The 24,297-nt window shown below is 39.5% G+C and overlaps 1 protein-coding gene across 2 annotated transcripts in view; it reads right to left on the minus strand.

The window, feature by feature from the left end:
• LOC143367054 (dnaJ homolog subfamily C member 5) overlaps positions 1-24,297 on the minus strand; it is a 357,446-nt gene that overhangs the window by 164,119 nt on the left and 169,030 nt on the right. For both annotated transcript variants that reach the window (XM_076808670.1, XM_076808671.1), the window contains one exon: positions 22,417-22,579. In XM_076808670.1, the coding sequence (XP_076664785.1) occupies positions 22,417-22,579 (163 nt within the window). The remainder of the gene's footprint in view (positions 1-22,416; positions 22,580-24,297) is intronic.

A 24,297-nucleotide genomic window follows, 5' to 3' on the forward strand; every position in this document is an offset into this window, starting at 1 on the left:
CGCCACCACCTGTGCCGCTGATACTGAGGACCCCGTGGCTCCGAATTCAACGCCTCGGGTCACGGGTGCTGTACATACTATCGGGGGCCCTGCGGTGGCCACGCCCCTCGCGGCAGCCATCACCGCCATCGCCACCATCGGCGCCACCGCCGTCTCAGCATCAATAATAATAAATTTTTTTCATTTTTTATAGTTAATATATTGTTTTTCTTTTATATTTATAATTTTCTAGTTATATTTTTATAGTTCATATATTTATTTTATATTTTATATTTTTCTAATTATATTTTTATATTCTTTTTATATATTTCTTTTAATTTTAAAATAAATTTCTTAAACATATATTACAATCTATTTATTTACCCATCTTTCTCCTTCTCTCCTCGCCACATAATTCTAAGATTCGACGTGTCAAGAAGTATTATATTTCGTTCGTGCGTTCTTCGCGCCGAGAAAATGGTATCATCTTACGCAGCTGTCTCGGGGGGGGGGGATGTTTGAAATACTGTTAGCTGTAGAATGTATGTTTGCTGCATATTGGTTCGCTAGATCGGTGCGGGTGAGGGGGGAAAATCTCTGTTGACGTCACATATTGGTTTGGAAAATTTTCTAGGGCCGCCCCTAGGATAGGTCTGAAAAATTTTCAGAGCTGGGTGAAGGTCATTCCCTGCCTGTGAAAAATTTCCGGTGGCGGGCCAGGTCTGGAGATGTCTCCACGGACGCTCGGTTAGGTCTGACCCCCTCCAAGATTACGGCTTCCCCCACTCCGCGGCTGGTGTGCGCGCACCCAATCTCCCTCCCCCCCGCACAGAGTTCCTCACACCGCGCCTCCCCGCGCGCCCTCACTTCTCTCCGCCCAGCGCTCCCCTCAGAGGACCTGGTCTAAAACTCGCCTTGCCTTACTACTCTTTTATTTTTTAATATTATATTTAGCGTTTGTCACTTAAATTAAATTATCACTATTTTAAACTTACCCCACTGTATATTTTCCGTTTCAATACTTGATGTTCATTGCATTAACGTCAGTGTAATCAACTTCACAAACTGTGCGCTTTATCATCTTGTACCGGCGCCCACCGCTCCAGGCCACGCAGAGAGAGGGGGAGAGGGGGAGAGGGGGAGAGGGGGAGAGGGGGAGAGGGGGAGAGGGGGAGAGGGGGAGAGGGGGAGAGGGGGAGAGGGGGAGAGGGGGAGAGGGGGAGAGGGGGAGAGGGGGAGAGGGGGAGAGGGGGAGAGGGGGAGAGGGGGAGAGGGGGAGAGGGGGAGAGGGGGAGAGGGGGAGAGGGGGAGAGGGGGAGAGGGGGAGAGGGGGAGAGGGGGAGAGGGGGAGAGGGGGAGAGGGGGAGAGGGGGAGAGGGGGAGAGGGGGAGAGGGGGAGAGGGGGAGAGGGGGAGAGGGGGAGAGGGGGAGAGGGGGAGAGGGGGAGAGGGGGAGAGGGGGAGAGGGGGAGAGGGGGAGAGGGGGAGAGGGGGAGAGGGGGAGAGGGGGAGAGGGGGAGAGGGGGAGAGGGGGAGAGGGGGAGAGGGGGAGAGGGGGAGAGGGGGAGAGGGGGAGAGGGGGAGAGGGGGAGAGGGGGAGAGGGGGAGAGGGGGAGAGGGGGAGAGGGGGAGAGGGGGAGAGGGGGAGAGGGGGAGAGGGGGAGAGGGGGAGAGGGGGAGAGGGGGAGAGGGGGAGAGGGGGAGAGGGGGAGAGGGGGAGAGGGGGAGAGGGGGAGAGGGGGAGAGAAACGCTTGAAACGTAAAAGTCTTCTTGTACTGAGTCGGTGAGTGAATCCAAATATGCTATTGCACAGAAGCAGTAGTTAATCCAACAACCTAGTGTGTTACAAGATTTTTCTCGATCAACTGTTACCTTCCCTTCACCGTGTACCGCGTTCTCAGAGTTCTCCTATTTATGTAATAACCATCGCCGACCGCATTACCTTTCCAAATTATTGTCCAAATGTATAAAAATCGAAAATGCACGCGATAATTGATCTAATCACTTAGTGTGTGTTATGGGTTTTCCCTCAATCAATTATCGTCCACTTCAGCGTAGAAAATATGTAACATCCGGAACCAAAGCAAGTATTGTTAATTTCCAACCTGCGCAATTGGAAAGCTTATATTGTTTGTCATCTACGACTTTGCATAAACCCATGTAAATTCCCCATTTTGTACCACATTTAAATTTTCCTTTTTGCTCTTTTTAATACATGGTAATTTTTATATAAATCTGCCTCAGTTCTGTTCGAACCAGTCTCTCCAAAGTACCACATTCTGATTGGGCAACCTGTATAGGTTGCAGACAAAAGCCGTACCCCAATGTAATCATGATTTTTGCTTAAAATTATACCAATCCCTTTTTAGTCGTTAAACATTGCGTGAGAAAATTAGACTCAACTACTCGGTCGCTAAAAAATTAACGCCCTCGCGTAACAAGCGTAATTGCGATGTGCGCAATTACGAACCGATCTAGATCCTGATTGGAGCACGCTCAAAGATCAAAATAGGTATAAATACGGGCACATCATTGGCGGAGCGAAATCACTTCTCTGATATCCAGAGAGCACAAAGAGTCATACAATAATACTTATAAGTAGCGTCCTGGATAGCCCCTAAAAGGGCCCCTGGGTAACGAGAAACTGCTATTCTGGTTAGCCCTTAAAACGGCTCCTGGACCACGACAATCTACTATCTCGGGTTGTTATAACCAACACCTGAGCACCGTGGCAGCTATGATCTCAGGTTGTTTAACCAACTTCTGAGCACCGTGGAAGCTATCAACCAGAACAACTCTCACTTAAGCATAAAATTAAACATTCAACGTTTTCGTAAATACCAGATCACGCAATCTCTTCAAACTCCATACTCTTCCTCGCGGGCTAAAACATCATTACCAAGTCATTAAGGTCAATACTTTCCATATCGATTAAACACCAATAGATCAATCATAAGTATTTTCATTTATACCGACCACGAGTCACAATGTAGATCAATCAATATCATTTTTACGTTCTATTTCGACTAAAAGCGTCACTATTATAATTTACGTTCTATTTCGACCTACCGTCATTATATAGTATTCATTGCGACCAAAAAGTGTCATTATAGCATTTACTTTCATTACGACCAAAACCGTAAATATATTAATTACTTTCTATTTCGACTTAAGCGTCACATTATTATAATTTACGTCAGTATCGTTTATATTCCTCCATGTTGACTAAAAAGCCATTAAATTGGTTAATTAGTTGTACACAGAAGGTATTTTTCTTGAATAAGCACTGTTAAGAAGAATTCTGGTTCATGAAATTCATTTCTTTATTACGCGCCACTCGAACCTATCCCAAAATCCTGTAACTCGTGTGAACGCCACGTCTAGGAACCTTAGACACGGCAACTGAACGTTACAAATGGATGTGCATACAACATATAACTGTGATTTGTGACACTTGCTATCAAGGATTAAGTACCGCAATAGTATTGAAAAACTGAGAAAATATTAATTTAAGCAGTTTTTTTTTTCATTTTTCGCAATAATTAATGAAAATATTTCCAGGTCATTAAAAAAGAATATATTTAGAGCAACCTAATAATATCGAACTAGGAGAATATATATTTTGATTTTTTGTAATTTCTGTAAAATTTGCGAAATAAAAGTATTTTTTCATTAAGTTTTGATTTATACCCTGAAAAAAAATGGATGATGAAACACTGAGGCCTCTACTAGTTATTAAATTCAATTTTTTCATGCAGCTGTGCCACGTCCCGCGGCGTAGAATCCAATATTAATTAACTTTCAAATGATTTATATTTACTATTCCGTACTCTAGAGGTATTATAACCACTGCTTATGAAAATATTATGCAACGTATCGCCAATAAGGCACTATCACTGTCAACAAAATAAGAAGAGATCGAGCTGAGAATACACGGACGGCAACAGCAAGCAGGAGAGCCAGCACCAAGGAGGTAGCGGCTAGCCAGCTGTACACCAAGAAGGCTCAGCTAACATCAGCTGACGTTCAGCATGGGTCAGAGGCCCATCCGACAGCGGATTCGTCACCACCTTCGCAGAACTGCACCCCTAGTCCTCGCCAGAAGATTGGCCTCCCGTTATTTCCCGTAAATCGAGCTCCTATGCGAGATCAACATATTTAACTTCGACCTATAGTACGTAAGCTGTAGGGAACCGATCGTACAGAGAATATTGTAAACGATTGCTGGGAGTCAAGTAAAACAATGCGCATTAGCCGCGAAGAAAGACACCTAAAGGGTGTGCAACGGAGAAACTACTAGGCTAGTAAACAAAACTCTCAGATAGCGCGATGGGAAGATTCTTCCTGGAAGATCCCAGGCAAATGCTGTGGGATGGAGTCTCCCACCTTTGATTTGTCATGTGACAAATCCTAGAGAAGGAGTGATCGGCTGGCCTATAAAAAGGGACCGACCACCCGCGGAGCGCATTAACTAATTGTTCTTCAACTTGAAGTACTTATTCTCATGTTAATTAATCGTAACGGTACCAGTTATACCTTTAGACCACTTATATTTCAGTGTAAAGAACATTAAAGGTGACAATAAAAAGTGTTTGTGAACAATATAAAAATGAGTGAAGTTTAACCTTTGAAATTTTTATCCGTAACTCGGGCATTATCACCTTTTTCTATAAATGATGTTATTAATCGAGAAAATATGATTTAACTAATCGTAATTTGCGCCCGTCAATGGTGACACTTAAAAGCAGACAGCCGCCCACGGTGTCATCTGGTATCGGGTGTAAAACGCGATTTCCGCGATTAATAGTTTTACCGATTAATGTTTCTTCAATGTTCGCGATTTGCTCCCACCAAAAGTGACACTTACAAGCGGAAAGCCGCCCACGGTGTCATCATACAGTGGTTGTAAAAAGCGACTTGCGCGAGCAATCAACCTGTAAACGGTTATTAACCGATCGAATTATTTCATAAGCGATCATGTTTTGCGTCTGTCGAAAGTGACAATTATAAGCGGATACCCGTCCACGGTGTCACCTAGTATTAGACGCGAACCATGATCCCGGGAAATAAAGAAAAATCGAATCAAATAAATCCCAAATATAATAGATGGTGATGCACAGAGGTCTACGAGCCGGGCGAAAAAAATAGTTACGTCGGCTGGCTTTAGAATATAAAAGTGCGCCAGCTAAACCATCCGTGCCATTGGGAGCCCCTGCGTTGCCGACGGTGTCAATCATCGAGCCGCGTCATCTCTATGGGGTAACGGTGATAGCGGAACCGTGGGCACAGCCCAAAACAAACCCCGCACCGGAACACAACGGAATATCGGACGTCTCCCGTCGCCGTCTCATACCAATCGACTCATAAAAAGGTAATTGCATTCAACAATTTTGCTATTTTTCGGAGCCCTTGGGAACCCCGTGAGTCCCTGTCAAAAATCGCATTAAATCGCTCTTAACTATCTCAGAGCGTAAATTCCCAGGATTTGCTCAAAAGCGAACAAATACACAAACTTCGTAAAATCGCGCCCCCAAATAGGAAGTAGGGACGTAACAGCTCTAAGTACGGTCTCACGGACCGAAGCGGGTACTTATGCCCCACAAATTCAGGTGGGTACTCCAGGGTTAATGGCCCTACTGTCAGATCCGACTCAGGATGTAGACGACGTATTGCAATACTATATGTGCCTAAAATGGGAAATCATAAACACGAACGTTTCGTCGAGCGCTCAGATGACCACGTTATTACAATCCGCCGGTCAGCATCTACCAAACGGACTCACATTCCCGATAGCACCAAAACTAAAAAAGAGCAGCTTTCTATGTACAAAACAACATTACTTCAAAGTTGTTCCACGCGATGGAATTCTACAGTCTTTATGTTGGATCGCTTACACATAAATAAATGTTCAATATTAAATGTAATCCCAGACCGAACCATCACCACTGCAACCGTGTTACAATATCTTGAAGTTACTGAAAGGCGGTGGACGATTATAGAATCCCTTCTGAATATTTTAAAACCACTACAAATTGTAACAACACGTTGTTGTGGAGAAAGTCATTCTCCCGTTTCAATGCTTGAGTCCACTAATTTATTTATTTCTTTTACACATATATGGTGCGAAACCATCTTCTTCTTCTATATATACATATATAAAATTAATTTTCTGTTTGTTTGTTTGTAATACAAATTTACACTGCTGCGCGGATTTCGTTCAGATTTGGCACATATGTTCTACACGTCCGACCGGAGGTCAGTGTATGGATTTCATTAACCACGCGCACTTTTATGCTCTGTTATTTAATGAGAAATTAATACTCGCGTAGCGTTTCGATACCGGCGCGGCGTCGCGAGGTACGGTAGGCGTTGTAAGTGAAGATCACGTTGAGGTTACAGATCACGTGGGTCCGTGTATCACTCTAACATTTAGTAAATTTTCTGTTTGGACATGTGTTTATGATTAATTTGTTGTCCTACCGACAACAAATAAGTAAACTATGAAAAAATACTGTTTCCTTTCTCGCTAACTTTAATAACGCTATCAACTGTTTTGCCCTCTATACTTTATAATACTGTCGCTTTTATTTTAAAAGTTGCATTAACCCGGACTACACCGGGTATTTCAGCTAGTTTAGAATAAAAGAAGTGCTCGAAAAACATTTGAAGGTAGAAAATACTGATGACACGATTGTGCGTACATTGAAGGGGAAATTAATTTCGGAAATTGCAAAATGTTTCAAATGTAAACGGAACGAAGAGGATATTATGTCATTCAGCCATATATCCTGCTTCTTTTATTCACGATACAAAGTTCTGGAGTATGAAACATTCAATGTCAGAGAGATGATTCGTGCAAAAGTCAAATATTTGCAGGAAGACTCTCCAGTATGTATAGTACGTACAGAAAAACCAACCCAAAAATGTTCCAGAATTTTTATACACATCTTCTCACATTTCTATAAATGTTGAATTTAAAACGTATATGGCTGAGTCACGCTTTGATTTGGAGCCGTATGAATGGTGGAAGGCAAGTGTAACAAACCTCCAAAACTGCGCCTTTCTTTTTCGCGTTAATAAAACCAATTAATAAGCACTTAAATACTTATATTTTTATTATATTCTTATTAATCCTACTTTTATAAGGTGTATTTAGTATTAATATTAAAATTAGCTCAGAGTATCGCGAGACGCGAGTGCGATGAAAGAGAGAATCGAGTGATGAAGAGTGGGAGAATCGAACGCATGCGCCATCCTCAGTCGATCGGCGGATCGGCGAGAGTAAGGATCGAGAGCAGAGAAATATGCATAGCAATGAGTGGGAGAATCGAGCGTTCCACGCGCGCCTGCGCACATTCCATTCTATTCGGTTAATTCGATGCCAGTCGAGAATTCTATTTCAAGGATTCAATTATTCAATGTAAAAGGATCATTTAAAGCTTATAGCTGATCCCAACATAAATTAATGCTCCAACTTTGGAAGCCGCTTTGTAGGCCCCTCGGTTCTGTCGAGCGTCCCAACCAAAGCCATAGTCGCTAAGTTTGACGAGACGTTCAGGCCGTGGAAGCCGCCTTGTAGGCCCCTTAGTTTGTTGAAGCAAAGTTATTAATTCTTATTCTCAGGTTAATACATTACTCCTGAGCAACGTGGGACTGAGATCACTCCAGGTGGCAAAACCTGCCCCTGATGAAACGGAGAACAATTTAAAACGTATCCCAAATTAACATATTCAATTCCTAAATCCTAAACTACTACATAAACCTATTATCCTTCTATATTGACCGAGAGTCACTATCCATAATCTAATTCATTCTATCAACTAAGACGTCATTATTAGTCATTTAAGTTACATATATTAAATTGATCGATCAAACGGGCGTTCTTTTGTACCGACCGAGAGTCGCAACCCAAGATGATCAACTTTATTTCTTTGTACCGGCCGAGAGTCGCAACCTATTTAATTATTATAATTCCTTTAAAATTATAAAGTGTTAATTTATGTTTGTTTGTATGATTTAGAAGTGTTTTCCTGAATAAACACTATTAAGTTAAATTCTTGTTCTTGAATTTTAATTCTTTATCGCACGCCACTCGAACCAATCCCGAAATCCTGTAAGAAACGTTACGTCACGCTCCAAACCGTTACACAAGGGCAAACAAATACCCAGCAGTTTCAGAACTTGCTAAAAAATATTTGCCAATACTAGCAACGTCGATTAGGTATGTCTGAACGATGTTTCTCAAGTGCCGAAAATATTGTTACGATAAAAAGGACCGCCTTTTTCCAGAATATATTAATACATTAGTACTTTTTATATCAAACCAGACGATTACTTAATTAAACTTTATTATTGGGAATTATGTTGTTTGTTACTGTTACCTGCAATCTAGAAAATTATATTTCTGTTTCGCAAATTATTTGCGCAAAATTTAGTTAAACATTCGTGTATTTTGTTATACATTTATAATTACACGAAATAAAATATGTATTTGTTAGGTAATACACGTGTACCTGTGTATTTCAGTACCCGTGTACCCGTGTATTAAAAATTACACGGAATAAAACACGAATATATTAATTTAACGTGTAGACGTGTATGTAAATAGATACACGTGAAATAGAGATCACTACTTTAGACTAATATAATATGAATAAACACAAATACGTTTTTGCCAACTTCAGAAAGGTATCAATATTTAGAATTAAATCTATACATATATAAAATCCAAATACCACTGACCGACCGACTGACCGACCGACTGACCGACCGACTGACTGACCACAGACGAGGTATAGAATAGACTTATCACCTTATGGGACTTCGTGTCGCCACCCACTCTGTGTTACCGACCCATAATTTGAGGACTGAATTTAGCGACCTCTGTTCATGAACAGCGGCCAACTCAAGAACTACTCTGAAATGTGTTGAAATACTTAAATATGTGTGCGTGCTTGTATACGTGTGACTTGTTTAGAGTGAGAGTTTAACATAGAGGGCGAGCTTTCGCTAAGCTATGCTTTGGCTCGGTTTGTCAACGACTCACGCCGGATTTCTTTCTGAAAACCTATTTCGGGGATCAGGAGCCTATATGGCTCTGAAATATGGCACTTTTTGAGAGCTTATACAAGCTATAAATTGCAAGATGAAATTGAGTGTTAGTATTTTTGGTGAAGTGGAACATTTAATTAATATTTTCACATGTTGTACACGGAAAAATATTAAAAATTGATGCTGCTACTGACATTCCCGCAAATTTCTGCACTTCGCGCGTGTCTAAATAGACGGTGCCCATCCTACGATACGTAAAAGTCATTGAAAATAATGAATTTAAACGTTTTTGTAAAATTTATATTCGTAGTCTTTTGGACCCGAGGCCCCTAAATCCCTACGTGTCGTTACAAATTGATTGGCTCTGTCCTTATTAACTACTGAAAATTAACTATTTAAAAATTATAAAAAACATCTACGATGTAAATACACGAGCGTAGGTAGCGCTTACGTTAAGATCTGGGTACACATATCAGTTTCGTGTCAGTCTTGGGCGTCCGGAGCGGAGTGCAAAAGGGGCAGTTGTCCCCCCTGACTTTTGAGAAAAAAATCGCCTATTTTTAAGAACTTGTCTCTATTAAGTTTATACTAAAAAAGTGAATAATTCGAAATTTAGAATTCTAAAATTCTGGAAGTGAATAATACTAAATCCGACAATTTCGGATTTAAATTCTTAATTAAATTGGCAATACAAAATGAGTTAAAAAAAGCAAGCGGGCTACTCGTTTTTTCATTACTATAATTTTCACTACCGTAACTTCAAAGTTACCCCACCCCGTGGAAAAAAGTCTACAGACGCCCGTGGTGTCAGTTCACGTAGAATTCAAGTACTCTTCATTAGTTTCCTCAATTACTTTACTCCAAGTACTTTCTATTACAGTCATTCAAAATAATCAGAATTATATCATGTTTGGTGTTATTTTTATCAGGAAAACACTAGTAATCCATTAGTGATACGTCTATGATAGAAATTGGCATAGTCATTACTGAATGGCCTATTGCTGACTTTGTCCTTATGCCACTAGTCTAGCGTTTATGACCTCCGAGCCGCGTCAGAAGAGATCGGCTCGAAAGCCAGCCATTAAGAGGGGACCGAGACGGATAGAATTATGTATATCATTTATATCAAGACCAGTGATAAGATTTTACCCTTCTGTCTCCTGTTGAATCATAATTAGTATCTTATTATTCATTTAAGTACATATATATATATATATATATATATATATATATATATATATATATATGTATTTTCATTGCTACCAAATAGTCTGTGAGCCGATATAATAGTGTTTCGAGCCGATCGCGTCCGAGTTTTGCCGAGCCGATCTGAAATCAAATTGCCCGCTCATGGCGGCTATGCTTGCAGCCCGAAACGAGTCTCGGGATCCCGAAAACTTCGGGTTCTCGAGCAATACGAAAGTAACGGGATCTCGTCCGAAAGTTTCCGGCCTGTCCCGAGTCCGAAACGTCGGGTACCCGCACACCCCTGGCTGTCAGCGTCCGCTGGACAGCGGTGAGTGCCGAGCTTCGAAAATTTTCGGATGGTCTCTTTCAAATGAACGTGGCAAAGAGCTATTGGGAATTTCCCGGCCCAGGTAAGCGAGCCGGGCGCTCCGCTTTTATGATCGGTTTACCACTCACACCCCAGATCACTGTAATGAGGTTTGCAAACAATGTCGACTGGTCTCGTACCCGTCTCAATTTCAAAATTTTCAGCTAAGACAGGGTTGACCGCGGCACTATACCCCTGTACGGAGAGATTTTTCGCCACCAGCGTGTAAAAGTCACAATACTGGCGCATCGTTCCAAAAAATGGAAAATCATAATTAAAGCCGACTTCAAAAAAATATGAAATGCGCTAAAAAGTAAAAAGTAATTTTGTTCCTTATTTAATCTACGACACTTAATTTTTTTATATCGGCGCCTCATCATTTGCACTGTGTAAATCTGGCGCCGACTTAAAAAAATTGAGTGTCGTAGATTAAATTTTGATTTCTAATAATTTTTTGCTCATCCTCGTAATTTTGAGGTACATACAGGGTGTCCCACTAAGGAGTGGACAGCGCGATATCTCTTAAAGTATTGTCGATAAAAATATAAAAAAAATAGGGAATTGCATGGTTCGAGGGGGCCCATTTATTAGCGCGAACGAATTTTGTTTTCGATTATTATTTTAAAAGATACGATGGTCAAGTTCGGTTTTTCAAATGGAACTATTTTTTTTGAACACCTGAGTTGATAGTGCGTTCCAAGACAAATTCAATAAGCTTTAATGTATACACTTTATTTCCACTGGTTTTTAAGATATTGCGCTTGCAAATTTACTGATTTTCACTGCAAGAAACCCCTCTGAAATGGCAAAAACCGGGGGCGGTCTTACTGACGCCACGGGTGGCACTGCCTGTTGAAATGGATACTTACCTGCCAAAGGTCTACGCCAGAAATGGCAGGCCCAAGCCTGGACAATTCTTTTCCGTCAGAAATGCTACTTAGGTAGGTATCGTTACTTTTATTTCGCACTTGCTTCTACGCTCGGATGGCCGGTTCTTTTGGGAGGGATGCAAGTTGGATTGGTTAGGTTAGGAGGAGTGCAAGTTGCTAGACTAAATTTCAACCATAGGGAGCAGATTGTATCAGAACCAATCCAACTTGCATCCCTCCCAAAAGAACCGGCCATCCGAGCGTAGAAGCAAGTGCGAAATAAAAGTAACGATGCGCTTCTCGACACCGCAGATGTACCTGCCTAAGTAGCATTTCTGACGGAAAAGAATTGTCCAGCCTTTGGGCCTGCCATTTCTGGCGTAGACCTTTGGCAGGTAAGTATCCATTTCAACAGGCAGTGCCACCCGTGGCGCCAGTAAGACCGCCCCCGGTTTTTGCCATTCCAGAGGGGTTTCTTGCAGTGAAAATCAGTAAATTTGCAAGCGCAATATCTTAAAAACCAGTGGAAATAAAGTGTATACATTAAAGCTTATTGAATTTGTCTTGGAACGCACTATCAACTCAGGTCTTCAAAAAAAATAGTTCCATTTGAAAAACCGAACTTGACCATCGTATCTTTTAAAATAATAATCGAAAACAAAATTCGTTCGCGCTAATAAATGGGCCCCCTCGAACCATGCAATTCCCTATTTTTTTTATATTTTTATCGACAATACTTTAAGAGATATCGCGCTGTCCACTCCTTAGTGGGACACCCTGTATAACTTGCAGCGACAAAGTTTTTCCTTAATATACAAGGAAGATTTTCACCAATTTTCACACTGATTAATAAATAATTGTAGATGATATGACGATATATATAAATTTCTTCGCGCCGCCAACAGTCAACAGTCGCGTATAATGCGCTATTTAGCAGTTTTATCACTCGCGTTGACAATTGACGCCGTGCGAGAAATATATATATCGTCATATCTTCTACAATTATTTATTCATCAGTTGGAAAATTGGAGAAAATCTTCCTTGTATATAAAGGGAAAACTTTGTCGCTGCAAGTTATATGTACCTCAAAATTGCCTCGATACTTTTTAACGGCGAACGTTGAAAAACATGGGTTATGTCCAGTATTACTTTTTAATTAAATATTATTACATTTTTTAACACAAGGGTTTTGTGCATACATTTTACGGCTCCGCTAGAGTTTTCTGAGTTTTATGTTTGAAGTCTTATAACGATCCGTTAATATTTACTCAAGTTATCGCAATTTATGTTTAAAGAAATAATGATTTTAGTCGAAGAAATTTTGTTTGTTTTTAATTTTTGTCTCGAATACTAATAATTTGATAAAAATACTGTAAATAGAAAAAATGTGTGCCGTGACGAGCTTTACAACACTATATTCTTTAAAATCCAGTTTAACAAAACTTAATTTTCCAATCTTTCTTAGCGTTTGGACAATAATTTTTCCCAATTTCGAGCGCTAGTCCCCTTATTGTGTCCGAGCCCTCAATTGTTCTAATAGCTATGGAGGAGAATGAATTCCTTTTTAAAAAAATATGCATGGAATATTTTTGGCTACTCTACAGACTTGCAAAATTGCAGCAAAATCGGTGTGTACGAGTTCGATATGTTCCTTTTAAATAATATAGTACAGTAGAAGGATATTATTATTATTATTTTTATTGTTAAATGTCTGTATTATATCGTATAGACCACCATTAATGTATGCGGAAACACATGATACATGGGTGAGGTTCAGCAACAGGTGCTCTTAAAAAACATTAAAGTCCTGTTTTTACAAATTACGTTATTGCAAGGGAATGAAATTTGTTTTGCGTTAAATAAACCGGAATAGGACAGCAAGGTTAAAAGACGAATGTGATATCGTTTTATTTTCTTCCTCCGTTCTCTTCTGTTGAACGGAATATGTTCATAAGACGATTTTTAAATTGTTACTCTAACAGAAACATTTGTAAATCGCGGGCTTTGACTCTCAAAACATAACCTAGTTTTACTCGTGCTTAATTCTAGTTTCTACCACGCGTAGCGTTACAATCTGTTTTGAGACTTCACCGGTAACGTTGCATGCGACACTAAAATGGTAAGGGGGTCCTAGGACCCCCCCAAACCGGCGACACAAAAAAACATTGCTTGAGAGGTCTATTCTATACCTCGTCTGTGGACTGACCGACCGACTGACCGACCGACCGACTGACTGACTGACTGACTCACACGCTCACACACTCACTAACTAAATCATCCTATTACCATGAAATTTTGTAGGTACGTTCATGTCCTAGGTATTCGCTAAGAAATCGTTTTAAAAATTCCCTCCCCTTCACCGAAAAAATATATATATAACACGGGCAACGCAGGATATTTTAAGCTAGTATAATCATACAATACCCTTTGGAAATCAATAAAGCGGTGAATAAGGATGGTTATCCAGATAATTTGTGATACAATGTTAGTCAGCGTGTGATAGAGTCAATTTGGTGAATCTAAATGGTTGAATATAATACCGTGAGTTTATCATGTAAAGGTTCCTTACTCCACCCGAAAGAACTTTTTTCTCATTGCTGAAGGTACCACAATATTTTCTAGAAAAATAATATAGGTACGACAGCTAAAAATATGTACGAGAAAAAGATAGTGTTGAATCTCACCGTCCCGATTGTATAGATCAATTATCACTATGTATACCATGTTTCGGAAAATTACATGCTTACAGTTTTGAATTTTTATTGGGTTTTATCATCTTAAATTAGTAAATTTCACACTGCTTAAAAACACCTTATATTTCATTATTTTCCTTAGTAATTCTCACAGAATTACTCAAAATCAAACTGTAACATCAGTATTCTACGTGTAAATATACATCTGCTTCATAATGTCACTGCAGTTTATATTCATAACAATTAGATCATCTCAAATTCCTGAATAAATGATTGAACAAATGGCAGCCTGACGAGAGTACAAAAACATCTTTAGATACTGTTGGCTGCGGTTGAATTGAACGCATTAAGTAAAATTACGCCCAGAAATCCATGCCCAAAAGGACCTTTTACACATTGTAGAATTTGAAAACATCTACGAGCGCTAAACATAGTCAGAATTTTTCGATAGTACGTAAATGAACCTATACAAATATGCGATTGATTACATTAAACCTTTATAGTTTTGGTATAAAATTTAATTATTTTTTATATTAATAATTAGAACATTTTAATTTTATTAGTATTTTGATGTATATGGTCACAAATTTACATTCTTTTATAAAGATATCAAAGACGGCTATCATATTACCTGCGCAAAATTAGAGCTCCTTAAAATAGCAAAATACATTCTAGGGCGGTTCAAGAACCATAGGCAAAAAATCAGCTTTGATAAATTGCTGGTGCTCATAGATTTTATTGTTCATTTCACCGAGTAAGCAGCTCACAAAAAATTTCAAATGATTTGGATAATATTTAGGACTGCCTCATCAAGGTTAAAGTTTTACCATATTATAGATACTATTGTAAGGAGATGGTCACCGTCTGTCGATGGTAACCTACTTCCACCTCAGGAACTATCATCCGTTCGATGTAAATTCTTTGTGCGTCGATTATCTTTTGTTTAACGGATGAAACGTCGCTCCTCCGTGTCAGTATGTTTTTGTTTCATTGTATTAATGTATGGCCAATTCTTACTAATAGACACTACCAAGTAGAAAGGTAAGTAAGATAAATTCACATATCAATACTGGCCGTCCCGACTGTAGCTTCTTTTTCAAGTAACTAATAATGTCAGAAACGTGCTCTAAATGTGACATTTAGCTCATTGATGAGCCACTAGAAGGTTTTGGTGGCACAGTGTTCCCAACGAGTCTTGAAGTTTTGAGAGGTTACTTTCATTATCGTGGAAAGGTAAACATGTCTCAAAAGGATGCCGTAAAAACTGTTATGCAAGAGATCTGTGAGGTTTAGAACAAAGCAACGATTCCAATTTCTCAGGAGAGAAACATTGTCCGAAAGATGGATTCATTACTGGAAAAGTACCGAAACATTTGCCGTAATAAGAATGGTAAAAGTTCTGTCCAGCTTGCTAGAGAGGCTGATTTTGTGAAGTTAGTCAATCTCCTCTTTGAGATTGATCATCATGATGACTTAAACCATGACGCCCATAAAAATTCAAGAGGATAAACACTTCTTCATGGACCAAGGATAAGATCGAATATTACATAAATTTAGCCAATAAGAAATGTAAAAGAGTAATGGAATCCTTGGAAGTGGCTGAGCCATTTCAGAAGGAAGAAACGAGAAAATCGTAAAACGACCGAGGCAGCACAATTGTCAAGTTCTTCGAATGACGAACACGCCGAGCTGATTAGTGACCCTGATGATGAGTTAACCAAAGATACGGAAATATGCTGTGATAGCACAGATACATCAACGTCAAAAAGTACATAAAACCGTGCGAAAATAAGTGCATCGACTGTTACTTCTGGTGATCTCCCATCTGCATTGGAACACACGAACATCAGCACCAGAAAAGCAGTCTATCTTCTGGCTGCAGCTGCACGAACATATGGGCACCCGGGCGCACCGGACGCAGCCAAACTTCCTTTATTCGTGAGCAGCATTCCAAGATCGAGGACGCAGCATCACTCCTAACATTTTGCAAACACGAACGTCGCATTCTCATCCGACGGTCCTTTAGTAATCCATTTCGATGGATAATTACTCTCGGCTATTTCTGGTGCGTCCACGAAGGAGGAACGAGTTGTAGTTTTTAGTCTCCGGTCGCGAAGCAGATAATTTTTTAGGAGTTCCGAAAGTTGAAAGGGAATAGGAGACACAAGTAGGTTGCACAAATAGGTTTACAGGCAATTCTTGACCGGAAAGTTAAGGATCAAATCATCGAAATGTCCTTTGATACAACTACCGTTAATACAGGTCGCTTGAGTGGAGCTTGCATTCTCCTCGAGGAAAAGCTGCAGAAAGAATTGCTTTGGCTAGCATGTCGGTAAATCGGTATCACGTACTTCGAGTGGTATATGGATTGTAGAGTGGGTAAAATTCCGATTTTTTTTTTAAATTCGAAATGGATTCGTGTGCAAAAGTTGCCTTAGGCAAGTACAAATTCAACGCAAACAAACAAATTTAAATCGAATGATATTTGACCATCGCGCATCAAGGTAAAAAATTAAAAAGTTCTCAAAAATAGTCAATTTTTTAAAAATATTTAAAAATGTTTTCCTCGTGTTATTTACATTTACCGAAGTGGTAAAATGAAATTTAAACACACCAAAAGACATTTCCGGTATAATACAGGTATTATTTAAATGGCTTGGGAGGAGAAACTTCTATGAAGATATGCTGTGTAGCTCTTGGCTCGTCCATATACGAGCAGGTAGCTACACGTCGAGTTCCACGTGTACCCTATCCAAGCAATCAATCATTTGTTAATTACAACAATATTTTAGAGGCACATCAAATTTTATGTGACAATTCAACCGTCGACTGGAAATTGTGCCTTGATTTCGAACTGCCGCATTAGGCCTTTTAGATTTTAGTGTTGAACGAATCCACCTCCATTCTCAAAACCCACAACTTTCTGTGCCGATTCTGAGACTAACTGCACATATCTCTTCACTGATTGACTCTGGGATGGAAAGTCTCTTATATCCCATTTGTGCTCGTTTGAAACAAAGCTCAAAAGAGGAGGCGACGATAGATTTGTGGAAGACCAATCAATTATATCAAAATAATCTTGAGCATCAAACTTGAATTTGGGTAGGTACTATAGTTTTATAGTACCTTCGTTTTTTTTCTTAAAAGGTAACGCTCTTGATTTGAGAATTCTCCTCAGAGCAAATTCTCTCACGTACCTCCGCTCATCCGTCGGCATAGTCAGAAGCAAGCTTTCAGGGTGTGCGAAATATGTATTTCGTTGAATGACAGGATCAATGATTTGGAGAAGACTATCAGGTAAGTACCTTGAAGTTTTAATGTCCTTGGAAAGGTGTCGTGGGCCACTTATGATTGAACTTTCCTTTTTTATAGAAAACCACAGCGGCATATAAGGGGTGAGTACGAATTGCACTATTTCTTTCAGCTCAGAGGAGGAATTGGGTGTTGACAATGTTGAAATGTATATTATATTATACATTTCAAATCCGCTGTTGAAATATATATTTATATATACATTTATATATTATAGATTTCACTCGGACTGTCGACTCCACAGTCATCTCAGTGGGGAGATATGTGAAGTTATAGTTTGATTTTCGAGAGTTGAAACTTCGGGTGGAGCTGGCTTATTTGCGATGTTGCCGCTTATCCTGGCCCGTTAAGGGTGTTTCTCCTGCGTGGTATTCGACCTACTCCCTGCGTCTTGACCAAAAGCTTTCGACTGCGTAGTCGTGAGTCCTTACCGGTCCTTGCAAGACCTTACCTATTGTTTACTTTGTCCGGCATCTATCGCTATCCTTTTCCAGAGGATCCAACCAACGTCGTTTCCATAGTGACAGATACGTGTGCCGAATCTTATTGGAGAATGCGGAAGGTACGCGTTGCACAGAATGAATGACGAACAACTTAAAGAAGACACCCTCATATACTTACGGGGTGTTTCACCGAACTTTATCACCTGAAATATTCCTGCTATATTGAAAACTACATAAAAATGTTTCCAACAAACGTTACATAGTTGTGTGGCGGCCGACGTATAGTAACAATAGATTTATTTTGTCAGGAGGGATTAATGATATACGAAGGTCAATTTTAATACGAATTCAACGACCTACAACAAGAAGATCGTTAAAAATGTTTTACAAAACTTTAAAAAAGCAAAGTTTCATCTCATTAACCTCTCCCGACAGAATAAAACTATTGTTACTATACGTCGGCCCCCAAAAATCTATATAATAATATTATATGATAAAAATAAATGTATTATAAATACTTGAATGTTAATAGTTATTTAAATAGTGTACAAAGGTTAAACCCAAACAATAAATAACCATTACCAGTTTACATTACGTTCAGATATTAAATAAAATATATGTTGCAGGTATAAAGATTTCTGCAACCATCGATTAATTGTAGGGGTTCATATAGTTCGCTTACTATTTAATCATTGTGTACTGTCCCAATAAATGTCACATACAACTATAGGAATTTAATTTTTATCGCATAAAGTAGCACACCATGTATTGTCATATGATGTATATTCTTCAAGTATTACTACTGAAAGTCAACGAATCTTAAAATCTATAACTAAAGATTAATGTAAAACTAAGCACGACTGCATAATACTTCATTGTGGAATGGATAAAGGAACAGCCGCGGGAAGGAAGTTCTCGCCAAGGTGGGAGAAACGCAGTTACGCTTGAAGATAGAAAAAGACAGTCGATTTGCTGCAAAACGTGGCAACACTGCACGCAATCCGTAGCGTACCATTGGTTCCTCCTTAAACCACGTTCCGTCCGAGGGACCCGCCTCAGGTCTCAACTCTTGAAAATCAATCAATAGTCTCAGCATCGGCAAGGAAAGTTGTGGGTTTCGAGAATAGAGACGGATTTATTCGTTCAACACTAAATTCAAGAGGCCTAAAGCGGAAGTTCGGAGTCAAGGCACAATTTTCAGTTGACGAATTTTGAATTGTTCACTACAATTTAATGCGCCCCTGAAATATTGTTGTAATTAACAAATGGTTGGTTGGTTGGGTAGGGTGTGGGTAGAACTCGATGTGTAGCCACCTTCTCATGGTGGGTTCTGAGTCGTCCTCAATTTCATATGGACGAGCTAAGAGCTGCACAGTACAAGGTGCGCCATCTTTTATGTCGGTATGTAAACATTGAGTAACTTTAACATTTATGAGCGGATTGACTTGAATAAACACGTTTTTGAAACGTCAATTCAGTACAATTTTAACCATGAATCGCTTCAAACCAAAACAACGCGCCAAAATAGTGACGCTGTACATTGAAAATAGTCGTTCAGTTGTGTTAACTCAACGTGCATATCGTCGAAAATATCGTGGCCAAGAAGCACCGTCTGACAACACTCTTCGTCGTTTGGTGTCGAATTTTGTTGAGCACGGGACAGTGGGAGATCGTCGACATGCCATTCATCAACGCCCAGGACGTTCCAATGAACTGGTTGAAGCGGTAAGAGAGAGTGTGTCGCCGAGAACCCACATGTATCGTATCGTCACCACGCTCAGCATTTTGGCGTCAGTGGAACCACCTTGCGGCGCACTTTGAAGGATGATTTGCATTTGTTTCCGTATAAAGTGCAATTGACTCAAAGAATATTGCCGACAGACCGTCCAAGTCGCTTGGAATACGACCAGACAGTCGCTCGAATGGTTGACGCTGAACCTGATTTTTGGAAGCAAATTTTGATGACTGACGAGGCCCGTTTCACATTCTCTGGCGCCGTTAACAAGCAAAATTGCCGCATTTGGGGAACGGAGAATCCAGACGAGATTCATGAAACACCATTGCACGAAAAAAAGTGACTGCTTGGGCCGGCGTTTGCGCCAAAACCATCATTGGGCCATTTTTCTTCAGAGAAGGCGAAACAGTCGATGGGAATCGATATCGGTGGATGTTGGCTCATTACGTCATACAAACAATGCAGTTTCTGCAACGAAAATTCCCTGGACGTGTGGTGTCAAAAAAAAAAGGCAACATTGAGTAGCCACCCAGATCTCCAGATTTGTCCCCTCCGGACTTCTTTTTGTGGGGTTATTTGAAAAGCAAAGTGTACGCCAGCAAGCCTCAGATCATTGACGAGCCCAAAGCAAACATTCGTGCCGAAATTACCGCTATACCGCCCGAGATGCTCGAAAAAGTGATGAAAAACGCAGCAAAAAGGGCACATTTTGCTTTGGCCAATAAATGCGGCCACTTGATTGATGTTGTATTCAAAAACTAGTCCAAATAAATTGTAAAAGACCAAATTAAATAAAAATACCTCATATATGGAAATCGTTTTTTTTTAAAGTTATTCAATATTCACATACCGACATAAAAGATGGCGCACCCTGTAAATCTTCGTAGAAGCTTTTCCCCCAATCCATTTAAATAGTACGTACCTGCATTATATCGGAAATGTCTTTTGGTGTGTTCAAATATCATTTTACTACTTCGGTAAATGTAAATAACATGAGAAAAACGTTTTTAAACTTTTTTAAAAAATTGAGTTGGTATTTTTGCCCAATTTTGAATTTTTAACCTTGATGCGCGATGGTCACATATCATTCGATTTAAATTTATTGCGTTGAATTTGTACTTGCCTAAAGCAACTTTTGCGCACTATTCCATTTCGAGTTTTAAAAATACTCGGAATTCGACGCATTCTAATTTGGAAATGTCTTCAATGCATTGTTTGGCGCAACGTCTGCCTCAGATGTTTTCATATTTCGTTGATTCCACAAATTTTGACTTAAGATTAAACAGAGCGAATACGAATCATGTAGTGGCAGTTAGCTGAGCGGTGAAGTGCAATTGCTCAACAGTGAAGCAACAAACTTTGAAAATGGTATGCTACAAAGAAAATCAGAAAATCTACTTAGAGCAGGCTATTGAGAGTTATTGCAGCTCACTTTGATTTTTCTAGGAGAGATTTCTCCATGTGATATCAACTTCCGAGTTCCTGGAGTTTTTCGCCACGCATAAAAGATGTCACAGTTACTCTATGTGCTCAAAACCAATCTCTTTAGAAAGCAGTTTGAGCTAAAAAAAACTTGAGAAAAAATCCTACCTTGAATCCAATTTATTTGCTGTGTTGATCTATGTGAAAGCCTGAACAGCGTGCTGAAATACCTGTGACGCTCCTATCAGTGGCCTCAATCTAATTGCAGCCCTTTCTAACTACCGTACAACATCTGAAGCAATGTCAAAGATGGCAATCGCAGCAATAAGTCGTCAATTCTGGCACTTCAGCCAAGAAATGACCCCACTGGGCCTTTTCTCAGATTTGGTGTCTGCAGAAACGAAGCGTCTTATGGTGGAACGCTTACAAGAAAATACATTTCAAGAACGAGAGACAGATCGATCAGATACACCGGGACAGAAGATGCTCTGGGCAACAAAACACTTGACTATTTCATTGGATCTGCTTTCCATTTCTTCTTTCAAGTTTTCCAATTGGACAGTTTATGTCTGACCAAGAACGTGGACTCGTGGGTAGAGATTAATTCTTTCCAAGAAACAAAGAAGACAGTAATGACTTTTAAAGTTGTCAACGATAGTGCAGAAAGCGGAGTCATTCTTGCTACTTGCTACACATGTTGCTCTTGCATTTTCTGTAAATTTTGCTTAGTATGACTATGTAATGAACTGAAATATATGAAATAAATTTGAGATTTATTGTGTTCGGTTAAAGTTTTCTAGTCTCGTGTTTATTATTTTCTTTATAATGGGCGTAGTCTTACAGCAGTAAAAGTTCAACCACCTTGAGGCAGTACTAAATATAATCGAATATCCTTGAAATTTTTTGTAGAACATTGGCACAACAAAAGGAACAAAACTATGCATGAGCACAAAAAAATTTCGATTTTCGAATTTTTTGAACCACTCTAATACATTCTTAGCTGCGGGTGTACTTAACTTTTTCCCATCCATAATTTATTTATTCTCATATTTTCAATTTATTTAAGTAACTGAAAAATATTTAATCAGGATTAATGTCAGGATATTAAAGACTGCGAAATTTGAATTTGTAACGTTCTTGAAAAAATATAGAATAATGCCAAATTTTTCAATACTTTTATATTACTGTTGAACCATCATGTTGTGTAAGAGTCATATTATTTCACAATATGCTTCATCAGATACCTGAATTTAAAAAGCGGAAAGGAAAGGTAGAGGGAAAGATGCAAATAAAGTAAAAACTGAAGGAGAAAAATGGTGATCTAATAATCTGTGTAGGTATTAAGTACTCGAAATACCAGTCGTGTAAATAACTCTTTCAGCACCGCTGTTTAAGTTGGTATTCTCATCGGCGGTAGCGGGTGGTGGTGGCATAGCAAAAATAGGTTGTTGGTTCGTAGAGGTATTCTGTGGACCACCCTGTGGTTGGGCCGTAATCGCTTCGTCGTCACTTTCATCCTCCTGTTACAAAAAATTCATAATAAATGTCAATATGTTAATAATGAACACAAAAGTTAATAATAAATATGTGAACTGATGATATATAATTCATGTATTAGAGCTTAAGGAAATAAATTTGTGCAATCAGATCGGTAGCGACTTGTTAATAAACCTTCAACAAAATTAATAATGACAATACAGGGTGAAGTATTTAACTGGAGGTACAATAATATCTCCTAAACAAAACATTTTAGAGAGAAGTGTTTTAGACAGAAGTTGTTCAGTTTGAGGGTGAAGTATGGAGGTTATATGCATTTTTAATTCAAGGTCGTTTCAAGGTGAACTTTTTTTTAAATGGAAACCTACTACTTTATTACATCATTGCATTCTGCATAAACATTGTAGTATTTTTTGTCTGAAACATTTTTTTGTACGACCTCAATTTTCCCAAAGCTTCACAAAAGTATGTCAAGTTTCGCATCTTTATTGTCGGTGGAGATTTTTTCATCGTGAAGTGTCAACAACACCAGAAAATATGATAGAACGAATCAGAATTATCATTGACTACAAACATGTTACGGATAATGTTCGTAATATTTCGATAATAATTAAAAAAAAAGGTTCAAATCAGGCTAAAAGGTTCCCTCACCACAACAAATGTTTATAATGATGGCTCTCGAACTTTACGCGCACCAATTAGGATTCGTATGTGGCCCGCACCAATCGCGTGTTACACTTGCATGTCACTTGGCGTTCGGTGGATGGTGCATTCTGCGCATGCGCGCTCGATCCGCACGTGATCCGCACTTGGATCGTTCGCGCGATCGACTGATACCGCGCATGCGTTCGCGGCATTTAGTTCTCTGACTCCACGATAGGGCGCGCGTTGTTCGCACTGTTAATATTACTGCTAATATAATCCGATATAGTATAAAGGAACAATAATTATAATAGAATGGAGAAAGAAAAATGTGGCAGCCGCTTAGTTCGGTTCGTTACACGATGGGAACGTAGTATTGTTTCTGTGTCAATTCTTCTACAAGCATTTCTGATTCGTTCCATCGTATTACCTGGTGTTGTTGGCACTTCTTGATAAACCATTTCTTTCAGTATACCCCACAAAAGAAATTACAGCGGCGATAAATCTAGTGACTCCAAAAAGGCGAAACTTGACATACTTTTGTCAATATCTAGAAAAGTTGGAGTCGTAAAAAAAAATAGTAGGTTCCCATTTAAAAACAAATGGAGTTCCCCTTGAAACGATCTTTCGTTTCACGTCCGTTCGTTGCGCTTCTGCAAAGCACGTGTGTTTCGAAAATATGCTGGCTTTTTTTTACCTAAGGCCTGTTATCGTGGTGGGAGTTAACTCATAATGGAACGAGAAAAACTACTTGGAGATCAAGGAAGCTCCTTGGAAAAAATCCTGTCGATCAGTTCGCAATCGCGTCAGAGAAATGTTTTCTACACAAGAGTATTGTGCGATGTTTTGAGTTTATGTCCAGAACAAAGGGGACGCAACTACTGCTGTACGAGCATTTGCGCGGCTGTAGCCACGCTCCGAACGCCAAGTGACAATTCATTTCCACCAATTTTTATATCGTAGGAACAACGCGGTCCATGAAAAATAAATTAAGTACGACCTCGATCAGTGCTAGTAGACGTACAGTGAAGTGAATATTCGATACATTAACCCAGACGCAATTGACGTTGCGACCATTAACTTTGGGTGGTGTCGTATA

The sequence above is a fragment of the Andrena cerasifolii genome, chromosome 3 (genome assembly GCF_050908995.1).
Source record: "Andrena cerasifolii isolate SP2316 chromosome 3, iyAndCera1_principal, whole genome shotgun sequence".
NCBI classification, from domain to species: Eukaryota; Metazoa; Arthropoda; class Insecta; order Hymenoptera; family Andrenidae; genus Andrena; species Andrena cerasifolii.